The 27,697-nt window shown below is 53.8% G+C and overlaps 11 protein-coding genes across 11 annotated transcripts; 6 read left to right on the top strand and 5 right to left on the bottom strand.

The window, feature by feature from the left end:
* Positions 1-739: 739 nt before the first annotated feature.
* Positions 740-1,203, bottom strand: LAESUDRAFT_725038 (uncharacterized protein). The gene is made up of 2 exons (XM_040908743.1): positions 1,149-1,203; positions 740-1,074 (listed from the first exon to the last, which is right to left on the bottom strand). Exons 1-2 carry the CDS (start codon positions 1,158-1,160, stop codon positions 757-759), a joined length of 330 nt encoding a protein of 109 aa, XP_040765313.1. The 5' UTR covers positions 1,161-1,203; the 3' UTR covers positions 740-756.
* Positions 1,204-1,929: 726 nt separating this feature from the next.
* Positions 1,930-4,734, top strand: LAESUDRAFT_698927 (MFS general substrate transporter; the record flags this gene model as incomplete). The annotated part of the gene is made up of 13 exons (XM_040906362.1): positions 1,930-2,284; positions 2,338-2,551; positions 2,605-2,715; positions 2,775-2,903; positions 2,963-3,147; positions 3,210-3,247; positions 3,304-3,347; positions 3,404-3,478; positions 3,536-3,589; positions 3,649-3,790; positions 3,849-3,907; positions 3,968-4,133; positions 4,189-4,734. The coding sequence occupies 13 exons, from the start codon at positions 1,930-1,932 to the stop codon at positions 4,255-4,257; spliced, it is 1,641 nt and encodes a 546-aa protein (XP_040765312.1). The 3' UTR covers positions 4,258-4,734.
* LAESUDRAFT_116199 (uncharacterized protein) lies at positions 4,690-6,358 on the bottom strand. Its single transcript, XM_040901228.1, has 4 exons — positions 5,836-6,358; positions 5,687-5,777; positions 5,386-5,637; positions 4,690-5,330 (listed from the first exon to the last, which is right to left on the bottom strand). Exons 1-4 carry the CDS (start codon positions 6,144-6,146, stop codon positions 4,953-4,955), a joined length of 1,032 nt encoding a protein of 343 aa, XP_040765311.1. The 5' UTR covers positions 6,147-6,358; the 3' UTR covers positions 4,690-4,952.
* Positions 6,359-7,671: 1,313 nt separating this feature from the next.
* LAESUDRAFT_698925 (FAD/NAD(P)-binding domain-containing protein) lies at positions 7,672-10,603 on the top strand. Its single transcript, XM_040906361.1, has 9 exons — positions 7,672-8,018; positions 8,178-8,375; positions 8,823-8,905; positions 8,957-9,271; positions 9,327-9,363; positions 9,430-9,440; positions 9,492-9,619; positions 9,674-9,806; positions 9,866-10,603. Exons 1-9 carry the CDS (start codon positions 7,961-7,963, stop codon positions 10,292-10,294), a joined length of 1,392 nt encoding a protein of 463 aa, XP_040765310.1. The 5' UTR covers positions 7,672-7,960; the 3' UTR covers positions 10,295-10,603.
* A 600-nt stretch (positions 10,604-11,203) lies between these two features.
* LAESUDRAFT_725029 (TBC-domain-containing protein) lies at positions 11,204-15,588 on the top strand. Its single transcript, XM_040908742.1, has 19 exons — positions 11,204-11,512; positions 11,578-11,742; positions 11,796-12,064; positions 12,113-12,159; positions 12,212-12,531; positions 12,587-12,618; positions 12,670-12,741; positions 12,796-12,933; positions 12,993-13,079; positions 13,134-13,138; positions 13,189-13,249; positions 13,311-13,770; positions 13,833-13,925; positions 13,980-14,117; positions 14,170-14,336; positions 14,385-14,598; positions 14,654-15,025; positions 15,082-15,145; positions 15,199-15,588. The coding sequence occupies exons 1-19, from the start codon at positions 11,333-11,335 to the stop codon at positions 15,222-15,224; spliced, it is 2,910 nt and encodes a 969-aa protein (XP_040765309.1). The 5' UTR covers positions 11,204-11,332; the 3' UTR covers positions 15,225-15,588.
* A 490-nt stretch (positions 15,589-16,078) lies between these two features.
* LAESUDRAFT_758567 (uncharacterized protein) lies at positions 16,079-16,563 on the bottom strand (the record flags this gene model as incomplete). Its single annotated transcript, XM_040912463.1, has 2 exons — positions 16,079-16,498; positions 16,549-16,563. 2 exons carry the CDS (start codon positions 16,561-16,563, stop codon positions 16,079-16,081), a joined length of 435 nt encoding a protein of 144 aa, XP_040765308.1.
* LAESUDRAFT_812178 (uncharacterized protein) lies at positions 16,549-17,693 on the bottom strand. The gene is made up of 2 exons (XM_040914384.1): positions 16,698-17,693; positions 16,549-16,642 (listed from the first exon to the last, which is right to left on the bottom strand). Exon 1 carries the CDS (start codon positions 17,500-17,502, stop codon positions 16,738-16,740), a length of 765 nt encoding a protein of 254 aa, XP_040765307.1. The 5' UTR covers positions 17,503-17,693; the 3' UTR covers positions 16,549-16,642; positions 16,698-16,737.
* A 1,589-nt stretch (positions 17,694-19,282) lies between these two features.
* Positions 19,283-21,355, bottom strand: LAESUDRAFT_725028 (alpha/beta-hydrolase). Its single transcript, XM_040908741.1, has 8 exons — positions 20,900-21,355; positions 20,682-20,839; positions 20,567-20,609; positions 20,481-20,509; positions 20,358-20,425; positions 20,035-20,303; positions 19,807-19,975; positions 19,283-19,747 (listed from the first exon to the last, which is right to left on the bottom strand). Exons 1-8 carry the CDS (start codon positions 21,222-21,224, stop codon positions 19,582-19,584), a joined length of 1,227 nt encoding a protein of 408 aa, XP_040765306.1. The 5' UTR covers positions 21,225-21,355; the 3' UTR covers positions 19,283-19,581.
* Positions 21,356-22,570: 1,215 nt separating this feature from the next.
* Positions 22,571-24,179, top strand: LAESUDRAFT_725027 (WD40 repeat-like protein). Its single transcript, XM_040908740.1, has 8 exons — positions 22,571-22,843; positions 22,905-23,068; positions 23,124-23,250; positions 23,304-23,406; positions 23,463-23,528; positions 23,580-23,833; positions 23,888-23,907; positions 23,961-24,179. Exons 1-8 carry the CDS (start codon positions 22,600-22,602, stop codon positions 24,045-24,047), a joined length of 1,065 nt encoding a protein of 354 aa, XP_040765305.1. The 5' UTR covers positions 22,571-22,599; the 3' UTR covers positions 24,048-24,179.
* Positions 24,180-24,687: 508 nt separating this feature from the next.
* On the top strand, positions 24,688-26,670 carry LAESUDRAFT_713639 (uncharacterized protein; the record flags this gene model as incomplete). The annotated part of the gene is made up of 2 exons (XM_040906992.1): positions 24,688-24,906; positions 24,973-26,670. 2 exons carry the CDS (start codon positions 24,688-24,690, stop codon positions 26,668-26,670), a joined length of 1,917 nt encoding a protein of 638 aa, XP_040765304.1.
* Positions 26,671-26,865: 195 nt separating this feature from the next.
* On the top strand, positions 26,866-27,333 carry LAESUDRAFT_758562 (uncharacterized protein; the record flags this gene model as incomplete). The annotated part of the gene is made up of 1 exon (XM_040912462.1): positions 26,866-27,333. One exon carries the CDS (start codon positions 26,866-26,868, stop codon positions 27,331-27,333), a length of 468 nt encoding a protein of 155 aa, XP_040765303.1.
* Between the last annotated feature and the right edge of the window lie 364 nt (positions 27,334-27,697).

Genomic DNA, 27,697 nt, shown 5'->3' with positions numbered 1-27,697 from the left:
CGTCCTCCCAGCACGCACCATTGCGCATTTCTCGGCCGCGTGTCGCAGACATTCGACTGGCGTATGAATGTGGCATGCGAGCGCGCAAGGGGCTCGTCGCAGTGACGACGCACGGGGGAGACGTTCGAAAGCGTCCAGCCTCGGGACCCTGCGGTCTCGCCTGACTCGGATTGCTCTCGCGTCCTCACGTCGGTGTTACGCTAAAAAGCCGTCCGGAGAATGAAGAAATATGTTGCTTTGAATGTGAGTAGTACAAAGAAATCATGAGAGTGGGATCAAAGGATGCAAGATATCATACCTCAGAACCATACGTCCCGTCCAGCACCGCCTCGTCCAACGGTGCCTCGACACCCGTAGCGATGAAGGCCCGCCGCCGCACGTTATAGACTGGCGAGTCAGCACGACGACGTGCTTCTGCGAGGCAACGCTCGACGATGATTGTCTTCTTATCGTCGTACCAAGTCCGCACCGTGTTCGTCTTCAGCTCGTTGCCGTCCAGCACGCCGTCTCGAAATCCTGGCCATCATCGACATACAGCCGGTCCCGTGCGGCGTGCTCGGCATGCGTCTCGACGACCGCGAGTCGGCGGGTTGAGTGCCAGTGCCGGCCCGCTGCAAGGGCGAAACCCAAGACGTCCGCCCGTCTCTGCGTGTTGAGGCTGCATGGCTCCGAAGCACGTTCACGAGGGCGTATCGGACGGCGGGGAGACGAACGCACGGTGCTCGAGGGGGAGCCAGAGACGCGATGGTGGTGTCGTCAGCGGGGAGGGCGACGATGTGCGAAATGGCATGTCTTCGGTCCCGTACTTGTGAATGGCGTGCAGATCGGACTTTGCAGTGAGAGCGCGCAGCACCGTACTCCAGTCGACTTGTTATCACAAGCAACTGCGAGGAGCGGACCGGCCATCGGCGTGTTGGTGGCTGCCTGAATGGTGTCGACGACGGTGTGGATGGTGAGCGTGCACATAGCGTGGTGTCGTCGCAAGGCGTTGTCAAGAACGAGCACGGCGGGCGAGGTGGATGTGCACTGGGTGAAGAACAGACACGCGCGGCGGGTGCAGGTGAGTACGAGTAGCTACGGACAGTGCAGTATAGCCAGACACAGGTGAGCATCCTCTGCATGCACGAAGAGTCCACTGCATGGCGTACCTGGTCGTGCATCGGCAAACGTCCACGGTCTTTAATACCTCGTCAACTCTGGACCGCCTCCGTCGCCCTGACACAAACGGGCACCTTGTGCTGGAGAACGCAAACCAGACGGCCTGCGCGTTTGCGACTGGGAGACCGAGCGGTCGCGGCTGAACGCACCTCTGCTGATCGCCCACCTCTTGTCCGAGAGGAGCGCGCCGAGCTCTGCGTGGTCTCTGACGGTGGACGAGGCTGTGGGTGAGCGAGCTCGGGTGTGGGGGCTTGAGACGGACGTTGGGCATGGATGCGAAGGAGGACGGCTGAGTCGAACGAGGACAGACACTCAAGGCATCGTGAGCGTTCGATGATCGTGAGCACCGCTGGCATGCGATCAAAGCAGTCGTGTCTCGAAGCCAGGGCTGAAGTGGTGCGTGTCACGCGCCACTGGGAATGATCGCATATCGCTGTTTGGACATGGAATCCTCGTTACAGAGCGCCAAATAGAATCAAGCGTCGGCGCATAGAAGGAGTAAGTACGCATGATCGCGTAGGGACAGCTATCAGCAGTGGAGGTGCTCCGACGCGAAGTCCACGTCGGACGAGATCAATCTCAGAGTTTCGTCTCCGAGCTCTCCCAGCCAATCGTGCGGCGGTTCAATCCCCGGCAACATCCCGAGACGGCATCTAAGGTGCGCTCCGTGGGGTATCATATCATGAATCTGCACGGCAAGCATGGCGCGATATAAACCCATCCATCATCAGGGCATGCTCCTTGTCACCATCTCTCGCTATCTTTCTCGCCATGACTCACGCGCGCGACGAAGAGGCCACCCTCGCCGAGGAGAACGTGAACCACGTCGTCCTCCGGAGCCTTGAGGACGTCACGGAACCCGTGGACCCGCGCCTTAACCCCGCAGACAGACCGGACAACGAGGTCCTCGACGAGAACTATGTACAGCAGCTCGAAGACTACATCCACCACCGAGACCACCATCTTCACAAGGAGGGCTTGCATGAAAAGGAAAAGTCGGAGGACTTTTCCCTGGAACCTCTCTATATCGAGTTCGAGAAGGGCGACAAGCAGGATCCTGCGAACTTTTCTCCGGCGCGGAAGCAGGCAATCCTGCTCACCGCGTGCCTGTTCTCCGTCCTTGTCGGTGAGTGAATTGCTTCCAGCAATAAACGTATTGCATGCTGACAGGTTATTCAGCATCCTCTTCGGGATCATACGCGCTCGGTTTCACGTCAATGACGCGCGATCTGAATTGCACGGATTTCCAGGCTACTCTCGGCATCTCACTATATTGTCTTGGATTTGGTGTAGTGCCTCTTGTCACCGCGTCATTCAGCGAAGAGTTCGGTAGACAGCCATTGTATCTGTGCAGTGGGATTGGTTTCCTGCTTTTCACCATTGCTACGGCAGTGTGAGTACCTTTGTGGCTCGACTCGTAATCATCGATGCTTAAGATGATTTCAGTGGCAAGAACATTCAAACAGTCCTGATAGCGCGTTTCTTTGCGGGCGCCTTTGGTTCAACGGGTTCGACCATGGTGGGCGGCACCGTCGCTGACATCTTCTCTACACGAGAGTACGTCCCATTTCACTGGTGTGCGCTTACAACATACTGAGCGCGACGCTCCTTTGTAGACGTGGTGTAGCAATGGCTTCCTTCGCCGCTGCTGCCATCGGCGCAACCGGCGTTGGGTGCCTTGCCTCCGGCTGGATCGAGCAGAACCCGCACCTCGAATGGCGCTGGATTCAGTGGATACATGCTATGTATGGTAGTATCCTCCCTATTCTCCATGCTTCTAGTCCTGAAGCTCTCTGCATTTTAGCTTCACGGGCGTGTTCGTGGTCGCTGTGCCGGTTTTTATGAAGGAGACGCGTGCGTCGGTGCTGCTGGTGCGGTTGGCGAAAAAGATGCGCAAGGAAACCGGTGACAAGAGAATCCGTGCGCGTATTGAGGACGAGCGTGCGTCGCTGGGTACACTCATCTATATCTCCTGCACGCGTCCGATCTGTGAGTAGATCTTTCCCATGCGACGAAGGTGCTGTTCGCTTACGCCAAGATTCACGTGTTAGATCTGCTATTGACTGAGCCTGTGATTGCGAGCTTCACGGTGCGTTGTGGGACTTCTCTGCCTTCTAGCTCTGCTGATCACCATTTGATATGCAGTTGTGGGTCGGATTCGCATGGGGAATCCTTTACGTCATGATAGAGTGGGTCACGTTCTCCCTGATCGGTGGAATGCCAGACTGACTATAATGTCGCCTAGGGCCATTGGTCCCGTCTTCCGAACACTGCATCACTTCAACGCGGGCGAGGAGGGTTCGGCGTTCATCACCATTACGTACGTGGTCTAGCTCGACAGAGGTGTTCAACTACTCACAACTTGAACTACTCACAGGATAGGTGCCATGCTTGGCTTGTGCACGAATGTGATTCAGGAGAAGATGTATAGGTACGTCATGCTGTTGTGAATTTAAACGATGAGCTTAGCCCACAGTCGCCGTTGCACAGTAAAAACGTTGCCACTCGAGGACCAGAAGCGCGGCTGTATGCGCCAATGGCAGCCGCCATCCTCTTCCCGATTGGCATGTTCATCTTCGCCTGGTCGACGTACACTCAGGTGTACTGGATCGCTCCGGCGATCGGCATTGTTGTACGTACGCCGCCATTCCGTTGCGGACTAGCGGATCCTCACCCCTAGCTCGCTGCAGCTCATCATGTGGGCACTGTTCATCATCTACCTCGCCGTGTTCACCTATCTTGCGGACTGGTACGTACCTCTTTCAATGTCCCTACCACCTCTCCGCTCACCAATTGCTTTCGATTGTAGCTACGGCACGTTCGCGTCATCCGCGCTCGCCGGCCAGAGTCTCTTCCGGAACCTGATGGGCATGGCGTTCCCGATGTTCACGACGCAGATGTTTGCCAGGCTGACGTACCACTGGGCGAACACGCTGTTCGCGCTCATCGCAGTGGTCATGATCCCGATCCCGTTTGTGAGTATCGTCCTTCGCTGTGTAGTGGGATTGGTTTGTTCATTGGTTGCTGCAGGTGTTGTTCTTCAAGGGCCCGGCGATCCGTGCACGCAGCAAGATAGCTTCGCAGGTCATGCATATCTAATGGCGAGACCGCTGTCTTGGGACAACGCTCCGTCTAACCCGAGGTGGTCATCCCCACCTGTCATCACCAACACTAGGCGGCCGAGCGTCATGCGGGGACGCACACTAGGTTTTGTCTCCACCGCCGCTCCCATAGGAAGGATAGCAAACTGTACACTAAGCACGCACTGATTCTTGTCGCATGGTCACATATAGATTACTAGCATTCTTGTCATGGCTGCGTTTACGCATAGAGCGTTCTTTTGGACTAGATACCGCCATCCAATAATGCACCGTTTCTGCCTTGATCAAGTCGGCAGCCACGTAAAATATGCTTGAGCGTCCCCCTTTCCTTCATGTCCCACGAATGCGAGTGCATAACACGACGATGAGGACTTTGTTTTCCGATGATATGCAGAGTGACAGGATGAGCGGGATGAGCAACTATGTACGAGGTGAAGAGCTTGCGATGACAACGTATCCGGAGAAGCCGAGAGAGAGAGAGAGAGCAGTGGACATAGGTTATGTTACATAGCTTTACGATGTGGAGAGAACAGCGAGCCGGTGTGCAGATAGAATAGGATACAGTGATGAACAGCAGTGTGGAGAGTCAGAGTACGCGTTTCGGTCGTGTCTTGTCGTGCCGGAGAAATGATTCTAGTATCCATAGGCCTTTCTGGTCGAGGAAGAGAATAAGGAAGTCGTGCAGAGAGAGAGTTACGTGCGCTCCCGCTTGTACATGTCCCGCGCCCGCGCCATGGCCTCGCGAAGCTCGGGTGTCTGCCAGGAGGACTCATCCTCCCGATATCCTGCACCTGCGAAGGCATCGGACTCGACGCGGGGCGAGCGGGCGAAATCAAATGCGAGCTGGCGAGGAGAAGGGGACGAATATGGTGGAAGGCCGCTACTCCACGACGTTCTAGCAGAGCGAGCGTATGAAGAACTTGTTGATTGACCGGTGTCTTCTTCCACCCAGCCTCCTGCGCCGTCGTCTTCTTCGTCTTCCTGCGTTTCACTCATCACTACGACTTCCTTGCCGAGCGCCCGTTGGCCCTCTGCGATAAGCGATGCGAGCCTGTCGTTCATCCATAACACCTGCAGGAAAACGATCAGCCGACATAATTCTCTCGGAGCGAGGAAACGAGCGCACTTGGTCATCCACCTCGGCGTCCATTTCAGGCTCGGTAGGCGTAGTGAACGTGAAGTCGGACGGGATGGACGCGCGGTATGCAGAGATGCTGCTCGAGCTCGCGACTGATACGTGACTCGTGCGCGAAAGGCTCTTGTGATGCCGTGTCGTCCGCCGACTACCAGCAACATAGCGCAGTTTGCGCGAACGTGTAGCGGCTGACGACGATGAGGACGGCGCAACTTGCACAACGTTGGCCGGAATAGGGTCAAGCTGTGAGATTGTCAGGCTTGGTAGTACTGGGCCACCGACGCTCGCGTACCTTTGGTGGCATCCATTCACCTTGCTCGTACGGAGGCGGCGGAGGCGGTGAAGGTAGCTCGAGTCGTGGCTGCTTTCCCCAGTCCTTCCATCTGCGAGTGCCGTTATCAGCGGTGAAAATATGATCTGGATGCTGACGCGTGCACTTACATGCGATACGCGGTGAGGCCCATTGCAGTCCCAATGAGTGCGGCGCTCAACGCAGTTCCTGCGATGGAGCTGACGAGCGTACGGCGACGCTTGGAAGGGGGCAGATCTACTGGCAAGCACTGTGTGAATCCCGTCGTCATGATATGCGAGCGAGTAGAAATGGGTGCATGTATGCGCCTGCTGTCACAAGCGCGCTGACGGGACGGCAGTAAAACACGTGCAGAAGGGACGCTCAACGTCAGAGCAGTAGATCGACAGAACCTCATAAAGCGAGATAGAACCAAGCGGCGTGACCAACAGCATTGGCCCATCCAGAATCACAGTCGAGGGTACATCGACAAAGAATATCGTGCAGCAGGCTTGCAGCTGGCACTTCCTGAGCACTGACGATATCAACAGCATGCATGAATGCAAATGCAGTCCATAAATCAACGCGGATGCAAGCACAGCAGGAGAACTGCACCCTCGCGCGCGAGGCTGTTCCCGCTCCCCCCCCTTTCCCCTGAGTACTCTCGTTCCGGAGGAGGCTCAAAATAGTACTCAGATCGAGACAAGACAGGTTCTCAGAGATCATTGCGTAGAAGTGCGCCATCGAAACGATGCAAATGAAGCTTGGAGACTCACCTGACGTCGGCTCGTCGGTCTGACCGCTGTCAGACGTCTCCATCACGTCCCTGTGCTTCGCGGGAGTCTCGAGGTATCCACTGGTCGAGGCAGGTACCGCAGCAGCGCAGCTTATCTCGGATTCAGAGGGTACCCATCCCCTCTTGCGCGAGATTGGAGGCAAAAGAGAGGGGGAAGGAGGTCGCCGACGCGGTGGTGGCGGACATCCGTCTTTGGCGCTGCCAGCGTCAGATTCAGGCGGAGTTGATCCAAATGCTCTCCGCCTGGAAAACGGGTTGGGTATTTCTGAGACCGAAAACGTGAAGCTGAAAGGAAAGGGCATAGCAAGTTCGAAAGCAAAAGCAGGTGGACCGCGAAGTTGCAGAACGCGATGGAGGAAAGGCCATGTCATCCCTACATAGTCTACATGAGGCGCACGTGACGGCAGCCTCGCGTCCACAACACGTGGAAGCCGCGGCGCCGAATCCATCACAGCCGCCTTGGTTCTCCCCTCCCGTCATCCCTTACATCGCTTGCTGGCCGACACGCTTTATGGTAGCGATTGGTACATTCTGGTTGACTTAGTCGCTTACATTCCCCTTTGTCTCAACCCCAAGGGCATACTGGTTACGCTGATGAACTAAGCTGACGATGCGGTCGGCACCTGTTATGAAAGATACGGCCCACTACTATGAGCTCAGTACGCACGATAATTGGCTCGCTTGTTATGTATGTCAGCCACGAGTTTTTATCAGGCCTCATGACAGGCACACGTCACTCGCATTGTAATCAGGTGTTCGGCGCATGCTGAATGGAGAGAAGACAGGTCCGTTCGTTCAGCATATCGGTGCGTCCTGCGTTGCCACAGCCAGTAAACTTGACCGGTTGACCTGCTTCGTCATATCAAATGCACCATCTTCTAGTACGGGATAACTCCTTTGTCATCAACTTCATTGAGACATCTGATTTCCACCGCCTACTAATAGTATACGGTAACAATTTTTTTTCATCACGGTTTTGCTTCCCGCTGAAGCCCTCCGAAAGTTGTTAAATGCCTCAAAAGCTGGACCTTATGTTAAGCTCTGAGCAGTCGACTTTCATTCAATATATCTGTCCCAGTGCGACGTCCTGGCACGCACACTCTTCCCAGCTCTTCGCAGTGGATCGCTTGATTCGCTTTACTGATTGGAAGCGACCATTCTGGACTTCTTACTGTATACGCAACGTCGGCTCCGTCGGTGATCCTCGGCGCTTCTCCAGATTCCCATTGTTGTCTGGCTGTTACATCTCGATCAGTGCTGCTGAACATTTGCGCCTATGATGGCTGCCAACGATATTCCACGATCAGCAAAGATGCACAAGCAGGCCCAGAAACGAGAGAACGCCAATTACATGCTCGCTACTCCACATGGAATACCAGAAAACCAAGACGCTTCTTGGAGCTAGCCGATGGATGACAATCCCCGCACCATAAAAAGGGCCCCCTTCGGTCTTGCGACTGCCCTCTGATATCTTCCTAGCTATGGCTGGCTCAAGCACAGATGCTCCTTTGAATCTTGACTTTCTCATTGTCGGCGGCGGTACGTCTGGTTTGGGCTCCGCAACGCTTTGCTTTCTTTGCTCGCTCGTGATATCATCCAACAAAGTAGTATCCGAGGTTTGAGCACCCTTGCATGGGCATTTGCTGGCTTTGACTCTTGATGCCTTACCGTATTCGTTCGGGCTTATATCTGCTACAGGAGTTGCTGGCCTGTCCGTCGCGTATGTTTTGGCTGAAGCGGGGCATCGCGTTCGTCTCTTCGAGAAACGTGGAGTCGGCATACCAGCGGGTGGGCTCCGCATACCTCCCAACCTCAGCAAAATCCTCTCTCGGTGGGTAGGCCCTGAAGAGCTTGCTCGGACATCCGTGCCTTGCGTGGGTACTCCTTTCCGCAATCGTGAGTGCCCGTTGCTTTTATTCGGGATATACATCGCCTCCATCATTACGTCTCCTGGAAAAGTTTTCACTTGAACTTCCCGCCGCCTGGCAAAGTTCTGGCTATCATGACGTGCTCCAGAAGGGCCTGCGGTAGAACCGTTCCGCGGCGCGTCCGTTTACGCGCAGTCTTACTATTTATGGGATTAATCTGCTTTGTGCATGGCAAGTGGCGGCGCTTCATATCTGCTGTTTCGAGTCAAGAGGTCCATTTGCGGGATTTTGAAGCGCACCCTGCTCATATATTCGTGCACAAGCCCTACGGATTGTAGCCGCGTCGATTATGACTCCGCACGTTGCCGAAGCCAACGGCGGATCAGCCACGAGCCTATAGAACCACTTATCGGGATTCGACGTCGAACGAAGCGCGCAATCTTGTGACATGGAAATAACCCCACTTGTCTTGCAGTCGAGACGGGAGAAGACGTCGGATTTTTACATTGGAGGCCCGACGTAATGCGAGAAACAGGCGGCGATTTCCTCCTTATGCATGTACGTACTTTTTGCGGCGAAATCGAGCCGATATCACGTACCATTTCACAGCATGAAGACCTCCACCGAATGCTGCACAAACTAGCGAAGAGTGCTGGAGTCCGTATCGACTGTGGGACAAGCGTCGTCGCAGTACATCAAGGCACGGGCAACTCTCCAAGTCCAAGCGTGTCGCTGTCGACCGGAGAACAAGTCACAGCAGACATCGTCATTGGTGCTGATGGTCCGCGAAGCCTTGTACGGAATGTTGTCGTAGGAGACGCGGATGATGCACAACCAGACTTCCTCACAGTATATACTACAACGATTCCTGGTTCCGAAATGAGGAAGGACCCGGAGCTGCTTAAGCTTCTGGAGTCTGACGAGGTACGCTCTTTCTAATTGCAAGCTATCCTCATCCTGACGATGTGGTGCGATGCAGTGGCCCATCTGGATGGGCTCACATCGCAGTGTCTGTGGTGTGTACCATGCTGCTTGAATTTTATCTTATTCATAACGTAATGACAATCCTCCGCTCTCACCAGCACATCCAGTAGTAAGTGATGCTGAACCACCCCGGTCGCCCTTTACTGAGTTGTGGTCCCAGCGCGCGAAACAAGACTATGCCATGCACATTTACTCGCACACGGGCGACAGCTCATGTACAGGCGAAGACGAGACCTGGGAAGAGGAAGTCCCTGTGAGTAGCATCAGCTTCGATGATCATGCACCAATGTGAGTGGCTTGGTTGAAATGCCGCGCCGTGGTGGCTAAAAGCTTCTCCATAAGAGTCAAAAAGCTCCTTGGCTTGGCCCCCTTTCTGTTAAGAACACGGCTTAAGAAAAGGTCACACGAAATTGAAGACTGGGCGGATGAGACAGGAAGAATTGTACTTATTGGCGAGGCGGCGCATCCATGGCAGGTTCGTATAGGACTTTATCTTCTCGTTCCTGGCACCGAGGCTTACATTGCCAATCGCAGCCTGGTGGAACTCATGGACCCAGTATTGCAGTAGAAGACGCGGTCGTCTTTGGGAGCCTATTTTGTCGGCTTAGCACATGGGAACAGGTACCATCCTTTCTCAGCGCGTATCAAGAACTACGGCAGAACCGATGCAACGAAGTCAAAAAGTCTGACCTATCGAATGCGGTGATGGTTGCGATGCCCCCGGGGCCGGAGCGTGATGCTCGCGATGCGGACATGCGCAAGAAGAACGCCGATGAGTGGGATGAGGGAACGATGAAGCGTAACTTTGAGGAGATGGCGTGGGTGTTTGGCTACGTTGCTCAGGACGACGCCGATGAGTGGTGGGTCAATTGGGGTCGGCTCAGCGATTCGGTGAGAGGATCTTTCGACGTCAAACATTTGAGCGTGGCGCTAGATATGAAAACGGTCGAGTCAAAAGCATAGCATCTTCATCGCATGCATATCGGGTTAGGTGTAGGATATGATTGCTTAGATTTTGGATGCGGACATCGTCGATTCATTGCTGGGTGTATAACTTCATGGAATGTATGCTACATATCTTAAAGTACAATATGTTATATGCATACGGGGCGTGAAATAGATAGGGGGAGACATACAATGCCATCATTCATCGACTGGGTCAGCGGAGCGACTCGAGTTACAATGGTCCAGCATGCGATGGAAACCCTCGGCAAGTAGCACCTGCTAGCAAGTTGCCCCCCCACCCCCGTATGGAGTGTGGCTACTTGAGAGAGCTTTGGACACAATATACCTCGCTTCGGACTGGCTGTCCACAACGGGTCGCAGAGGTCGGTTAGTGCCGTGTGGTCGTGTACACCGTTCTGCAAGTATCTTCGTCGTGAGAATCATAATCAAGTTTCTAAATTTAAAGTAGAGGTCGACTCAGACCTTGTGAAAATGCAGAAGCTGTTCCAGGTTTTCTGTCAATGTCCATGCAGGAGCGTACACAGAGCAGCAAGAGTATGCACGATCTGGACACACTCTGAATGTCAGCAGGATCGAATGGATTCCGAGCACTCAAGCGTCCGACCTGTAGACTTATGGCAAAGATCAAAATGGACGATGTAGAGTATCTTCAGCCATATCTGAATGACTTGGACTCGTGGAACAGCGAGTCAAATGCCGTGAATGTGCCCCGCAGTGCGCCATGAGACCAGCTAATTCAGCGTCTGAGTGCCAGTGACATCCGGGTGGACATTCAGTGGGGTCCAAAAGCTTTCCATAGTCCAACTTGTCGACAACAGGTCGTGATGGACAGAGAGATGACCATGGTCAAGTTGGAAATCAAATTGAAGTGAAACGAAACATCGCCTGCACGGCGCTGATTTCGGCAGCCAGACCGCCGCCACCGCGGGCTGAAGCTATACCAGCTGCCCTTCCCTCCCCATCTTGCCTGGTACCATTCGATTACTGTCTTGCTCGTTATAATAGTGAAGATACTATCTGGTTTGAGCTTCTATCATGGCGACCATATCTACGTACTTGCGGAACTTCAAGGAGCCCACAAAAGAGCAGCAGACAGAGTTGTTTTTTGCGATTCCTCCAGCACGGCCTGATGCGCAGGGTGAGAAGGGTTTACAGAACCAGCTTGAGAAGATGGAAATCACTGCCATCCTCTCGCTGCAGGGTGAAGATGTGTATGTGAGTCATGGCTAAGGCTCCTGATGTCGGCAAGCAGAGCAATTGACACGAGACCGTCATGCCAGCCAGGAAAGCTATACCTTATACCACCGTACCTCGCCTTCATAGCGCATGATCGCAAGTCGACGCGGTTCACAATCCCTTTGAGTACCATCCGTCGTGTAGAGCGGCTCAATGCGCGGGCAGGTGTCTACGCGCTCGGCCTCTCGGTGTGGCATGACATGAAGATCGTTCGTATGCATCAAATGATGCAAGGGGAATCCTGACTTATTGTGGGACTCAGGTTGTCCAGTTGACTTCATTACGGCCCACCGCGGATCTGTTCTGCTCGTTGCTCCGTGATGCACTCAAGGCAGAACTGCAGCAAGGCAGGATGAAGACGGTCAAGAACTTCGTCAAGACATGCTACTCTGAGATCCTCATTGCTGCTGCTGATAATGAGGAGAAGGGCATAGACGCTGTGAAGGCTGCTGAAGCTGCTGCTGCGGATGCGGACTCGATGTACCTTGGTGGTCTGGGGCTGAAGTTTAAGTTTCCTGGCGATCCTAAGAAGTGAGTGTAAGGTCAATTGAAAGTGCACTCTATTCTGATGCATCGCAGACTCCGTGAAGCATCCAAAACTAAGTTGTGGATGAGCTATTTGAAGAGTAAGTTGCTCATGTTCTGTTAAGTCGACTCCTAATCCAATGGATCGTTCAGCACATGGCCGTAATCTCACCCTCCTTCGGTACCCTCAATGCACGCGTCTGGTGCAGGTCGGTCTCCCGAATAGACTGCGAGGGGAAATGTGGGAAACATTGTGCGGCTCTCTGTACCTCCGCTATGAGAATCCGGGTTTCTACGACCGCGTTCTGGAAGAGAATACAGGACGAACGAACACCAGTACGGAGGAGATAGAGAAGGACCTACATCGCAGTCTTCCGGAGTACTCGGCATATCAATCGGAAGAGGGTATCGCATCACTACGCCGAGTACTTCAAGCGTACTCTTTCAAGAACCCTGAAACAGGCTATTGCCAGGTCAGTTGTTCTTTTGTTGTTATCTCCTCGAAGTGTTAGTCCTGAAACTCCGGAGGCTATGAACATACTTGCAGCAGCAATTTTGATGTGAGTCAGCATGTTCCTGTGCGGTGAGCGTGAATTCGACCATGCCACCAGCTATATGTCCGAGGAGCAGGCATTCTGGCTGCTGGAAGTGATTTGTGACCGGCTGTTGCCTGGATACTATAGGTCGGTCTATTCGTTGTTCTCCTGCATGTGTATTGCTCATGCGTGGACGTGCAGTCCGTCTATGCATGGGACACTACTGGATCAACGTGTGTTCGAATCACTTGTCCATCGATGTCTGCCCATCATCCACGACCACTTCCAGCAAGTCGACGTGCAGCTATCGGTCGCATCTTTACCTTGGTTTCTGAGTTTGTAAGAACGGATTCCGCGCTGTCTCATGAATCTTTATCGACAGTCTGCGTGATCGACAGGTTCATCAACAGCATGCCCATGGTATTCGCGTTCCGAATTATTGATTGCTTCTTCTGTATGGGTCCGAGAGTTCTCTTCCAAGTAGGGTACGTTCATATCTCATGTTTGCGGCTTGCTTTTTGACCCCTCACACACTATAGACTTGGTCAGTCGCACTCCATATCAGTAGGGCATCTGACGAATGCTCTTTGACAGCTATTCTGAAGATCAATGGAGAGAATCTGTTGAAGATACAAGACGATGGCGGCTTTATTCAGTGAGATACATAAAGCTTTACTGCATAGAGCCGATCTGAGGATATCTGACATTTCTGGAAGGTTAATGCGCGCATACTTCGCTTCACTCGGCGAATCTGCTCACCCATACTCCACTGATCCGCGAGCGCGGGCCATAACGCGCTTCCAGGAGCTCCTGTTGGTCTCCTTCCGCGAATTTGCTGTCATCACAGACGACACTATCCTCAGCGAGCGACGCAAGTACAGATCAGAGATCGTCAACAGCATCGAATCCTTCTCTAAGCGATCAGCGATTCGGAACCTTAAGTCTCTAGGACGCTTCACGAAGGAGCAGGCAGGTTTGGTGTACGACGCGCTCTTCAAGGCCGTATGTATCGTTCCTCCGCCATCCATGTCGCTCCCGCCGCCTTCCCTTCTGACGACGAAAGACGGTGCCGAGGAGCGTCCGGAGACGAGAATAGGTTTGCGAACATTCAGGGTGTTCCTCAGCGAAATCTGTACGTGGGCACGAGATGAGAAGATCGTGTCAAACGGCTTCCAGGTACGTATACTCGGTGCAGCGTATTTGCCGCAAAAATTTATGACTAAGCTCTTTGTTTGTAGCAAAGAGTAGACCGTGAAGTTCCTGAGCATGAGCTTATTGATCGCCTATTCTTCTTCTGGGACACGTCGTATCGTGGTTCCCTTTCTTTCCAGGTAACGACCATTTGTATACCCATGAGAAGTATGCTAACATTGGACACCCCTTAGGACTTGATCTCTGGTTTAGACGGCGTGATGTTTAACGATCTTATGGAGAATATCGAGTGGTTCTTCAATTTGCATGATAAGAATAAGGACGGGTTCCTTACGAAGGATGAAGTTCTAACATTATCCGAGTCCCTCTTGGTCAGTAGGCTACGTCTCCTGAACGCCATGCCTGCTGATAGTCCCTCTGCAGTTCATCTTCCGGTATGAAGTTGGCGATGCATACCTGGGCGCGGTCAGTCGCTTCATGTCGAACGCGTTCGAATACGGCGATGCTCTACTTCCCCGTCCCGAGGGTACCGACCCTTACGGCGAACCACCGCAAATTGAGTCGAATCAACCGTACATAAATCTTGCAACGTAGCTCTTTCCCAACTTGCTTCCATTCTGTCACTGACTTCTCCACAGCTTCCGTATGGTGGTGCTGGCAGATGAGATCCTGGAATCCTTCTTCGAGGCCGATTTCACCTCGACCTTCAGGCTAGAGCCAGTACCGTTAGACATCCCGAATTCCAATGCCTCCTTGCTCGGCGGTATATGGTCCAACATCACCAGCGACGACAACCGTAAGATCTTCAACAGCGTTACGGACCAAATCGGGAAGACGATCGGGAAGCATCAGGTATGCGAACCGTTCGCTTCACCTTCTTTCTCGTCAGTTCGTTCACGACGGGCAGGTGTACCATCGTCCAGCAATTGGAAAGTATGCATCCCTTGAGGAGCCGAAGGCGCGGGAGTCGCTGCTCACGCCGACCATGCGCCACTCAACTTCCAAGGGTAGCCTCAAGACTGCAGACAGCTCGACCGAGGTGTCCGTGTCATCGCCCACGTCTACGACTTTAACGGCAACGTCATCTAACATGAACATCGAGCCGCCAGAATCCTCGGTATCCACTGAATTCTCTCCTATGCCGAACATGATCCAGGCTGCCGCGAATGCCGCAGCATATATGGAACGGACACCGTTTGCTATTGATGATGCGAAGGATGAAGAGGACGATACCGAGGATGAAAGCGGTATGGAGGAGGACGATAGTGTCATGGATGAGGTGCGTCTGTGAAGGCCTCTGCGTGGATGGAACTCATGCCATATGTATCATTGCAGGTCGATGCATTCCTGGAGGAGCATGACACAGGGTTGACTGAGGCTGAGCGAGAGCTCGCGAAGGGTTGGCGACTCCCCACTATTGGTTTACATAAAGTTGATTAACACTGTTTACAGACTTAATGAACGCGGAGCCGGTGTAAGTTCAAGTGAACTGGTCAATCTGTGGACACTCTAAGGATGGTCGCATGTATTATTCTCACTCAACCTTGTATAGTATCTATAGCGCTCATCACACATCATTCTATGCACATAACACTATTTTAGATGGGCACAGTGATGCGATGGGTACAGATCAGATGGAGGCAAGCAATACTAATGTTTGGCGCCACTACACCCGTAGCACATTCCGGTAAATTCGCATTGCAACGAACTTACGGATAGCGTAGAACGTAGAAGACTAGGAGAAAGACACTGAGTAGGCGAAAGGCTTAGATATGCTCTGAAAAGTGCTTTTGGCACGCCACATGTATTGGGGGTACACTGCTGGGTATATATATACACGACCATGCAAACCACACGCTCTGTGGTTGCTATCAAGAAGAAAGAAAGAAACCGAGACAACCAGACATTCCATGATCACAACAACGTAACGAAGACAAGCAGGCCACACTAACTGTGGCTGCAGTACGAGCAACCGGACGTCGGCGCTCCACTATCCGAATCCACTTTCAACACAAGAAACAAACCCCATACATCCTCCCAGACGCGCAGAAGAGCCGCCGACAACCACACAGAACTGCGAACACAGCCGCGTGGTTGAGCGACTCAGCAGCGAGCAAGCAGACTTGGCCAAAGCCAGAGCCAGCCCGCCCACCGCGCAACGACGAGTCCATCATAGCCGTGGACCGCCGTGCAGAGCAGACTCATCGTAGCTGTGAATCTGCTCTCTTCGTCGAGCGAGTCCGCCGGTGCGTCACCCCGGCGTCCACAAACCAGCAGCGGAGCGGCCAACTTAACAGCCGCAGTACTTTGCAGTACTTCACGCCGCAGGAACTCAGACGGTACACTCTTGGATGCCTCTGTCGCCGTTGAGGTGCGAAGCGACGACGTCGATGGTCCGGAGCCATGACCCAGAGATGTAGCCAGCCAGATTCTCCAAGTCGAAGATGAAGTAGGCGCCAGAGACCATCGAGGAACAGGCGAGCGAAGGAATGAAGTGTCGCCAGAGGTCCAAGGACGAGAGACCAGTGTTCCAGAGAGGCAATCCAGAGAGAAAACTTGCTGCAATGTCCGGCGAACTCTGGCGTTGACCAGGCCCGCTTGCTCGCTGCTGAGCCGCTCGACCGCGAGGCTGGGTTCGCAGCCTTGCGGTGTTGGCGACGGCTCTTCTGAGCGGCTGAGAGACTGTATGAATGTCGCTTCTTGTGTTGGATGGGGGCTCGGATAGTGGGGCGTCGACGTCCGCCTGCTCGTACTGCAGCCACAGTTAGTGTGGTCTGCTTGCCTCCGTTCTGCCATCGTGACCACAAGTGCTGGCATTGGGTTTTATGATTTTACGACGAGACGCGAAACTTGCAGAAGGGGAGACCATCGGTACGAGACTTGCAGACGAGAAACAATCTGATTTATATCGGACGTCAGCACTATCCAACACCTGCAGGGCACGAGAACGTACCTTAAGTATATGCAGCGACCGCGTGCGCAATGCGCAATTCACCACAAATCGTGCGGTGTACTCCAGAAAGGATACCATTCTCCACCGTCGCCAGGGTCCGGATATCTCTTCAACTTGCCGTTCACGACCCATGCCTCGTACAACGGCGGAGGGCGGTGGTGATCCCAGTTCAGAGAAGGATCGAAGACATAGTAGGGGGGCCAATCGACTACGTCTTCGTCTTCACTCTCAACAGCGCTGTCCGTGACCTCAGACGACGAAAAGGACTGAGCAGCAGAGACGTTGTTGACGACAGAGGAAGATGAACCAGAGCGGACGGGCTGTTCTTCCTGTTGGCACTGAGCACCCGAAGGTTTCTTGCGCTTCTTCGGCTTGCTGGCCTTGCGATACTGTGCGATGAGCTGCTGTCCCTGGACGGACGCGTCCGGGTTCGGCCCCAGCTCATGAAGAACCTTCTTGATTGGCACACGAGCAGCGGGAGCAGTACGCACAGCAATATTAACAGAAGAACCGAATGGAGATCCAGATACACCAGATGGGGCGCCAAGATTACGAGATCCAGAAGAACCACCAGAAGGGACATGCACACCAGAGCCAGTACCGCGGATGACACCATGAGAACGAGCAGGTGTCGATGTCCTCGGGCCATACTGAGCAGCCTTGGTGTTCGCAGCGACCGCTTCCCTAACCATCTTGTCAAGGCCGGGGAAACGGCAATCACCACCTGTGTGCTCCTGGACGATATTGTCATCGGCCCTGCCCTTGCTCTTGTTCTTGACCTTGTTCTCGGCCACATCAACCATTCCGAGGACGGCGAGCTCGCCAGTATTCTCACGCTTCTTGATCAACGGCGTGAAGAGGCGGTCAATGTGGTCAACCTGGGCAAGCTCGCAACCAGAAGAGCAGACAGTGCTGGCCAACGAAGATCCAGAACCAGATCCAAAAGAAGATGAGACCAGAGTAGGAGAATCAGGCGATCCAGCAAGGACAAGACTGAATGAACCCGAGGCTTCCGACTCGGCAAGCCGCTGGAGAAGTCGCTCCAGAGGGGAAGGCTGCTCCTCGTCGGCGACAGATTCCTGTATGACAGCTGGAGGATCTTCGGCACTGACCGGCTCCTTGACTTTGACCGGTTTATCAGTGAGGCGCTGGAAGAGTTGTTCCACGAGAGAGGCCGGCTGGTTGACGACGACTGGCTCCTCCGGTAGCACTGGCGGATCCTCGGGGGCGACGGGATCCTCGGCAGGGACTGGGACATCCTCACTACCGATAGACTCCTCCACGGAAGCTGGAAGATCCTGGACGACAACGATAGGACCTTCAGTTGGGACTGGGGCATCCTCTTCACCGATGGCGTCTTCCAATGCAGCTGGCGGGTCCTGGACGAGAACGGGCTCTTCAGAGAGTACTGGGGCATCCTCATGACCGATGGGCCCCTCTACGGCATCTGGCAGACCCTGGACGACGACGAGATCTTCGGTGGGGACTGGGACATCCTCTCCACCGTCAAGCGCCTCCGAGACCGGGTGATCTTCATGGTAGGCCACGCTCAGGTGAGCTTCGAGTAGGGCGACTATGCCTTGAGTACCTAGCCACCTAAGTGCGACCGCGGGAACAGGAGGAACATCGAGCACATCCGGGGGTGAACCTTGAGGGACGAGAGCTCGAACTAGTCCCTTCGTGTCGCCCGACACGTATGCGTGCTTGAGGGGCGCATGAAGGGTGTTGGCCATCGGCTTCAGAGAGACATTGCCCACAAGTGTCATTCACATTAAATGGGTAATGAGATGAGGGACCACGCACCTGGTGCAAGCCGACGGACATGCAAGACGGGCGTGGAGCAGCCGCAGCCATGAACAGCGAGGCCGGCACTGTCCAGCGACGCTCGCCCGCCATTGCCTTCCAGCCTTTGATCGTCTTGAGGAGGGCGTCTCCATCTTGCCTAGGAGGACAGCCCTGATCGTCGGGATGGGATGTAGGGGTGTACCGAGGGTTAAACGCAGAGGGGGTTGTAACGAACATGATAGTTCTCTGGAGGAGAGGTACAAAGAACAGGAGGGTTTATATGTGCTCGAGCAGGAGGCTGACCGTAGAGGCTGGCGGGTCAGCCCCGGTGGTCAGCCTCTCGTTGGACGTTGTCGACGCGGGCCCAGGCATTGCGATTTCGACCGAGCTCGTAATTGAGCATTTCAGGCGAACTGAGGCTCGACTGTCGTCAGACATCACAGAGAGGAAGTACGCCGACACGTTGAGATAGAGGCCGGCCACAGTGGGGACATACGAGGGCAGAAGCAAGTCGGATATCTGCGCGTGCGCGCACGGTGGCGGGGCACGCGTCCCCCAACGCGGTCACCTGATACCAATGAGTTAATATCGACCTACCTGCATAAGACCTCCGCGCTTTGTATCATTTCGGGTCAGCATCCAACACGACACTCTCATCATCCCCAGCCATTCTGCATGATCTTCCGAGGTATCCAGGCCACCAAGTGCGATGTTCTAAAAGTTGACTTGATATTGTACGTCTACATAAGCATTGACCTCCTACTAATACGATGAAAAGGGGAAAATAAAGGATTGGAGGGGATCGCACAGCGTTTGGACTGAAGCGGGGAGACCCTGCAACGTTCATCAAACTTATGCTTGTTCGTGCTCAGCGCAAGGCAGACTAGCAGCCCGATGGGCGATGGAGGAATCCGGGGCTGCAACGACCTACGCCTGATAGATATCTGAGAAATTGATACTCATGCGGCGCCACGTCGACAATGACATTTTGACAACATTGACTCGGTCACAGCTCGAAATAAGACATATCCGCATTGCCCCTAGAATGACTGACAGGTCGGTCAAGGCCAGCGACTCATCACCCTGCACAGCACCCTTCAAGCATACCCAGTGGCACCTGGCACAACCCCAAAGGCAGGCCCTCCCTTGCCGAACAGCTTACGGAGGTCAGCTGCGAGCTCGTTGGGCCGCTCATGAGCCCCAAAATGACCCCCGCTGTCGTGGTCAGACTCAAAAACGACATTCCCGATTCCCCGTGCCCATCTAGTAAGAGCGAGATGAGCATCACATGGACTACCACTCACGCTGGGAGGTGCACTCACGTTTTGGGTACCACGACCAGCTCCTTTGGGAAGAATGAGATACCGAGTGGAATCGGGCTCCACTTTGCCTCTGGCATCAAATCTCCATTCTGCGTCGTCTCGAAGTAGATCCTGATGGATGCAGCTGGGCCTGCTCTTGAGAACCAATATATAGATATCCACGTCAAAACTATGTGAGATGTTGAGATATACTTGTGAGTTTACGTGAGCAGAGACCAGGATGCACACCTTCATCGTCATCCCACGGGTAGTTGTCAGTCCAAGTAACTAGTTTCTCGTATATCCATGCCAGCAGACCAACGGGCGAATCAGCTAGACTGTATCCGAGCGTCTGAGGCTGCGTAGACTGCTCCTTGAAATATCCAAAGCCTTTCTCTTGGAGTTCTTTCGTACGCTGCAGTGCAGCGCGGTCGGCCGGAGAGAACGGCAGCATCAGGAGCGAGCCTACAGAGGCAATGAACCGCAATGGCTGTTCGAAAACACTTGGCGGACCAGTGCTGAAAGGATGTCAGCGCATTGCAGTTGCAGTGAGTGAACGGTGAACCACGGACAAAGGGGAATTCGTGTGCCACGCCTTTACACTCTTCTGACCATATTCCGATGCGAGCATCCGGCAAATCTAATCGATTGCTCAGCCACAGACGCCAAGTTATTCGATAAGCATGAATACCCACAAAATATCCCCAATCGCCGCCTTGGGCCACTGGATATCATTGGCGGTCAACGCAGTGGGTGGAAGGAATGAAAAGGCATTTCATACCGTATTCATTATACCCAAGAGCGAGCATCAGCTTGTTCGCGACCTACAGGGAAGGATTCATCGTCAGATCAATTATTTGATTTGCAGCGGTAGCAACAACAGGCGAGCTTCATACCTCCGCATATTGGGGCCCTTTGAAACCCTTCCTTTTCGGTGCCTCGGACCACCCGTAGCCTGGCAGACTGATGGCAACCACATGAAAGCTCGGATGGTCCTCCGACGCCTCAGTCAGCAACGGCAACAACTTCCGCACTTCAAGGAAATGTCCTGGCCCTTCAGATCCAATAAGCCTCTCGTGAGCGAGATTTCATGCGGTGGATCGTGATGATTTACATCCGTGAACGAACAGCAGAGGCACAGCGCTCTCTATCGCACTTCGCTGATGGATATAGTGAATGTTCAGCGTGCCGAATCCGTCCACCTCGATGTCTCTCGTGAACTGGGGGATTGCGTTGATTTCCGCCTCCGCCTTCCGCCAGTCATACCCACTTTGCCAATGCTCGACAAGGCGACGGATGTCAGCGAGAGGAGCCCCGTATGCCCAACCTGCTTCATCTAGTTCGTCGGGAAGGCGAGCCAGCCGCAACTTCTCATGCAGCAGCTCAAGCTCGGCATCTGGGATTGATATGCTGAAGGGCTGCTCATTAGAGCGAGACATGGAGAAAAGGCTAAACTTGGTAGCTGTTTGAGCAGTTCAGAAGTCCCCTGGACGTTGTGACTCGGCCCTTGGACGAGCACGAGTTCGTTTCACAGTGCTTCTCTCGCTAACGCCATCGGGCGTTGGCGGACTGCGCTTAGGACAATGTCAACGTGATGCATAGTACCAATTCAGTGTCGTCCCGTTGTCGTCAAGCACCGAGCTCGAAAAACTCCAAGGCCAATGCACAGCAAACAGCGTTAGCGGTCTCCTGCCTCACGCGTCCTCTAAGCTGCGCTCCAGCTTTCATCATTCACCTGCGCGGTCTCTCTGTGGTGCTCGCCCGCCGCGGATAGCTTGAATGCACGCCGCTCTCCTCCTCACCTGGCACGCGTCCCCTGCCTGAGTTACATCTCTTCGAGTCCTCAACACTCGCGACACCGACCTTTGCTAGATGCGCCTGTGCCGCCTTCGCTCTCCTCGAACAACACAGCACTCTTATCTTTTTCCAGTGCGCAACGCTCCCCCGGCGTATCCTCGTCAATCTTCTGCTCGTCTACCTGACCGCTGTGCTCGCTTGTTTCGCCGGAATTGGACTGTGTGGGCTAAGAGATGGAGTTGCTGGTGTGTGATAGCCTCGTTCATGGTTTACAGTGCTGTGCGAGTGAGTGTGACTTTTGATCCATGCTCAGATACGCTCACCAAATGCGTATTTACGACTCATTACTGCTGTGGCCATGGGTGGGTCGACGTTCCTTCGGAATGCGTCGCTGATCTTATCTGATGCCGATCGAAAGGTTTGCTGTCTGTTCTTGGCATTTGAAGGTATGGATTGCTATGGAATCTAATCTGATGCAGTAACGCGCGAATGAACGCGGAGCCGGTGTAGCTCTAAGTGAACTGGTGGATTGTGGACACTTTCGGAACGGTCGCATGTATTATTCTCATTCAGGCTTGGATGGTATTTATAGCACTCATCATAAATTATTTCAATGCACATAACACTATTCCACATCACTCAGCACAATAATGCGATGGATGCACGAGGAGGCAAGCAATACTAATGTCAGTGTTGTCATATCTATAGCACAATCGCGATCAACGAGTCGCATTCACAACGTTGTACTTACACTTAGCATACTAATAGACGACCCAGAGGTACACAGCAATCGGTGAAGTCACCACAGTAAGCCTCGCACGTCTATGGTAATAAATATCAACCTGTATTTCCAAAATTTTAATCAAAGCCCTGCCTTGATCTCGTGCACGTGCCCGTGTTGTGGGGTGGCCACTTGCCAAAAGGGGCTGTTGTCGTGTGTTATTTTCTAAAGCCGTAGCCTTTTATAGGTTTCTACTCTACCTTCATCGTCCCCCACGTGCTTTGACAAGACAGATCATGGACCCACTAAAGGGACTCGAGGATTCATCCACGGATGACGACGCTGCATCACAAACCACTGAAGATGACCCTCAGGTGCCAGAAGGGCACGAACCTCCTCCGCCTCCGCCTCCTCCAGCGCATGCCGTAAGAAATGGTCGCGGACGGCCACATTACGAGCTCCGTCATACAATGCGCGGCCATACATCGTCAATTTCTGCAGTTAAATTTAGCCCGGATGGAGAATTCCTTGCATCATGCGGTATGTGCATTTTGGACTCGTCTGTGAATGTTCCGTGGCTCAGGACGATTCTGGCTAATAGCCAATGATCGCATGGTCAAGATCTGGTCGCCCTTCACCGGAGAGCTAATACGAAATTTGACCGGTCACACAAAAGGTCTCTCTGATATTGCTTGGTCTCCAAATAGTGACTACCTGGCATCCGCTTCCGATGATACTACCATCCGAATATGGGATGTCGAATCCGTAAGCCATCGATGACTTCTTAGTACTGATACATCCTCACAGATTCTTGTCTCAGGGCATCTCGACTAGAACCCTAAAGGGACATACCAGCTATGTGTTCTGTGTCAACTACAATAGCTCTTCTACTCTACTAGTTTCCGGTGGCTGTGAAGGTGACGTGCGGATATGGACCACATCAAAAGGTCTGATTCTCCCGGAGTCTCTAATGCTATAAATTGATTAAAATGAGCGGCAGGAAAATGCATCAAAACTATTCATGCGCATCTGGACTACGTCACCGCTGTGCATTTCAACCGAGATGCAAGTCTGATTGTTTCCTGCTCCCTTGACGGACTCATGTCAGTGTTTTCATTCACGGGAAATTTTTGAAAAATGCTGATGATCGTGCTTTCAGTCGAATATGGAACACTACCTCTGGGCAGTGTCTGAAGACGCTCGCTGAGGGACATGACGCTATATGGTAATACCCCTTCCAATCAGCTTGAATAGCCTCTTATCCAGGCCCTCTCAGCCAACATGTCCAGTTCTCACCCAATTCAAAGTATATCCTCTCCACGGCGCATGACAGCGCGATTCGTTTATGGGATTATCAAACGTCCAGATGCCTCAAAACCTATGTCGGGCATACGAACCAAAAGTACTGCATCGCTGCCTGCTTCAGCGTCACGGGCGGCAAGTGGATCGTCTCAGGCAGCGAAGATAATAAAGTGTACCTCTGGGATCTGCAGAGTCGGGAGATTGTGCAGGTACTTGAGGGACATTCTGGTGAGTCCTGCGTGAACGATGTGGAAGCTCTCATCTCATGACGCCGCACTTCAGACGTCGTGGTTGCTGTTGCGGTAAGTCTTCATATCATGGAGTGCTTTGGTTTTTCTGACCAGCACCGTTGTAGACCCATCCTCAACATAACATGATCGCATCCGGCTCCATGGATTCAGACCTTACGATTCGTATATGGGTGGACCGCGGGCGCCAATAGATGACATACGCCGTTTCCACCCATTCTTAGTGTAATTTATCTGTATCTGTCGCATTGACGTATCAATCTGGATTTGGAATAGTGTAACGTTCGCTGGGCGATGTATGCCGAGTGGAATTGATCTGTACACCGAGCGCCTGAACATCGTGTTTACAGACAGCAGCTGCACTTTCCCGGAAATATCACTGTCGTGATTTTGTTCCAATGTCATTCAGAACGAACATGGCTCGCACTGACAGGATCAACGGTTCTGGGTACTAGGAATAGTGTAGGAATTAACTGGAAATTAATTCGAGCATTGATTGGTGTCAGGTGACCGCGTTTTTGGGACGCGTCAGAAATCTCGCGAGTCTTAACCAAGTACTCTGTGTGCGCGCAAAAAACCAGTTTGAAGTTCCGTTCTCATATGCACCTCGGCGACATTTGTCTCAACTCGCCCATGCGCTCTTCTCTCTGGACTATCAATTCGCTTCGGATGCCCAACTACGAGCTCGGTCGAAATCGCAATGCTTGGGCCCGCGTCGACAACGTCCAACGAGAGGCTGACCTCCGGGGCTGACCTGCCAACTCCACGGTCAGCCTCCTGCTCGAGCACATATAAACCCTCCAGTTCCCAGCACCTCTCCTCCAGAAAACTATCATGTTCGTTACAACCCCCTCTGCGTTTAACCCTCGGTACACCCCTACATCCCATCCCGACGATCAGGGCTGTCCTCCTAGGCAAGATAGAGACGCTCTCCTCAAGACGATCAAAGGTTGGAAGGCAATGGCGGGCGAGCGTCGCTGGACAGTGCCGGCCTCACTGTTCATGGCTGCGGCTGCTCCACGCCCGTCTTGCATGTCCGTCGGCTTGCACCAGGTGCGTGGTCCCTCATCTCATTACCCATTTAATGTGACTGACACCGTGGGCAATGTCTCTCTGAAGCCGATGGCCAACACCCTTCATGCGCCCCTCAAGCACGCATACGTGTCGGGCGACACGAAGGGTCTAGTTCGAGCTCTCGTCCCTCAAGGTTCACCCCCGGATGTGCTCGATGTTCCTCCTGTTCCCGCGGTCGCACTTAGGTGGCTAGGTACTCAAGGCATAGTCGCCCTACTCGAAGCTCACCTGAGCGTGGCCTACCATGAAGATCACCCGGTCTCGGAGGCGCTTGACGGTGGAGAGGATGTCCCAGTCCCCACCGAAGATCTCCTCGTCGTCCAGGGTCTGCCAGATGCCGTAGAGGGGCCCATCGGTCATGAGGATGCCCCAGTACTCTCTGAAGAGCCCGTTCTCGTCCAGGACCCGCCAGCTGCATTGGAAGACGCCATCGGTGAAGAGGATGCCCCAGTCCCAACTGAAGGTCCTATCGTTGTCGTCCAGGATCTTCCAGCTTCCGTGGAGGAGTCTATCGGTAGTGAGGATGTCCCAGTCCCTGCCGAGGATCCCGTCGCCCCCGAGGATCCGCCAGTGCTACCGGAGGAGCCAGTCGTCGTCAACCAGCCGGTATCTCTCGTGGAACAACTCTTCCAGCGTCTTGCTGATAAAGCGGTCGAAGTCAAGGAGCCGGTCTGTGCCGAGGATGTTTCAGTTGTCGTACAGGAATCTGTCGCCGACGAGGAGCAGCCTTCCCCTCTGGAGCGACTTCTCCAGCGGCTTGCCGAGTCGGAAGCCTCAGGTTCATTCAGTCTTGTCCTCGCTGGATCGCCTGATTCTCCTACTCTGGTCTCGTCTTCTTTTGGATCTGGTTCTGGATCTTCGTTGGCCAGCACTGTCTGCTCTTCTGGTTGCGAGCTTGCCCAGGTTGACCACATTGACCGCCTCTTCGCGCCGTTGATCAAGGAGCGTGAAAATACTGGCGAGCTCGCCATCGGCGGAATGGTTGATGTGGCCGAGAACAAGGTCAAGAACAAGGGCAAGGGCAGGGCCGATGATCGTATCGTCCAGGAGCGCACAGGTGGTGATTGCCGTTTCCCCGGCCTTGACAAGATGGTTAGGGAAGCGGTCGCTGCGAACACCAAGGCTGCTCAGTATGGCCCGAGGACATCGACACCTGCTCGTTCTCATGGTGTCATCCGCGGTACTGGCTCTGGTGTGCATGTCCCTTCTGGTGGTTCTTCTGGATCTCGTAATCTTGGTGCCCCATCTGGTGTATCTGGATCTCCATTCGGTTCTTCTGTTAATATTGCTGTGCGTACTGCTCCCGCTGCTCGTGTGCCCATCAAGAAGGTTCTTCATGAGCTGGGGCCGAACCCGGACGCGTCCGTCCAGGGACAGCAGCTCATCGCACAGTATCGCAAGGCCAGCAAGCCGAAGAAGCGCAAGAAACCTTCGGGTGCTCAGTGCCAACAGGAAGAACAGCCCGTCCGCTCTGGTTCATCTTCCTCTGTCGTCAACAACGTCTCTGCTGCTCAGTCCTTTTCGTCGTCTGAGGTCACGGACAGCGCTGTTGAGAGTGAAGACGAAGACGTAGTCGATTGGCCCCCCTACTATGTCTTCGATCCTTCTCTGAACTGGGATCACCACCGCCCTCCGCCGTTGTACGAGGCATGGGTGGTGAACGGCAAGTTGAAGAGATATCCGGACCCTGGCGACGGTGGAGAATGGTATCCTTTCTGGAGTACACCGCACGATTTGTGGTGAATTGCGCATTGCGCACGCGGTCGCTGCATATACTTAAGGTACGTTCTCGTGTCCTGCAGGTGTTGGATAGTGCTGACGTTCGATATAAATCAGGTTGTTTCTCGTCTGCAAGTCTCGTACCGATGGTCTCCCCTTCTGCAAGTTTCGCGTCTCGTCATAAAATCATAAAACCCAATGCCAGCACTTGTGGTCACGATGGCAGAACGGAGGCAAGCAGACCACACTCACTGTGGCTGCAGTACGAGCAGGCGGACGTCGACGCCCCACTATCCGAGCCCCCATCCAACACAAGAAGCGACATTCATACAGTCTCTCAGCCGCTCAGAAGAGCCGTCGCCAACCCCGCAAGGCTGCGAACCCAGCCTCGCGGTCGAGCGGCTCAGCAGCGAGCAAGCGGACCTGGTCAACGCCAGAGTTCGCCGGACATTGCAGCAAGTTTTCTCTCTGGATTGCCTCTCTGGAACACTGGTCTCTCGTCCTTGGACCTCTGGCGACACTTCGAATTCCTTCGCTCGCCTGTGTTCCTCGATGGTCTCTGGCGCCTACTTCATCTTCGACTTGGAGAATCTGGCTGGCCACATCTCTGGGTCATGGCTCCGGACCATCGACGTCGTCGCTTCGCACCTCAACGGCGACAGAGGCATCCAAGAGTGTACCGTCTGAGTTCCTGCGGCGTGAAGTACTGCAAAGTACTGCGGCTGTTAAGTTGGCCGCTCCGCTGCTGGTTTGTGGACGCCGGGGTGACGCACCGGCGGACTCGCTCGACGAAGAGAGCAGATTCACAGCTACGATGAGTCTGCTCTGCACGGCGGTCCACGGCTATGATGGACTCGTCGTTGCGCGGTGGGCGGGCTGGCTCTGGCTTTGGCCAAGTCTGCTTGCTCGCTGTTGAGTCGCTCAACCACGCGGCTGTGTTCGCAGTTCTGTGTGGTTGTCGGCGGCTCTTCTGCGCGTCTGGGAGGATGTATGGGGTTTGTTTCTTGTGTTGGATGTGGATTCGGATAATGGAGCGCCGACGTCCGGTTGC

This window comes from Laetiporus sulphureus, assembly GCF_001632365.1.
Source record: "Laetiporus sulphureus 93-53 unplaced genomic scaffold LAESUscaffold_15, whole genome shotgun sequence".
NCBI classification, from domain to species: domain Eukaryota; kingdom Fungi; phylum Basidiomycota; class Agaricomycetes; order Polyporales; family Laetiporaceae; genus Laetiporus; species Laetiporus sulphureus.
Note: the sequence above shows the minus strand (reverse complement) of the source record. Positions and strands in the feature narration are given on the sequence as shown.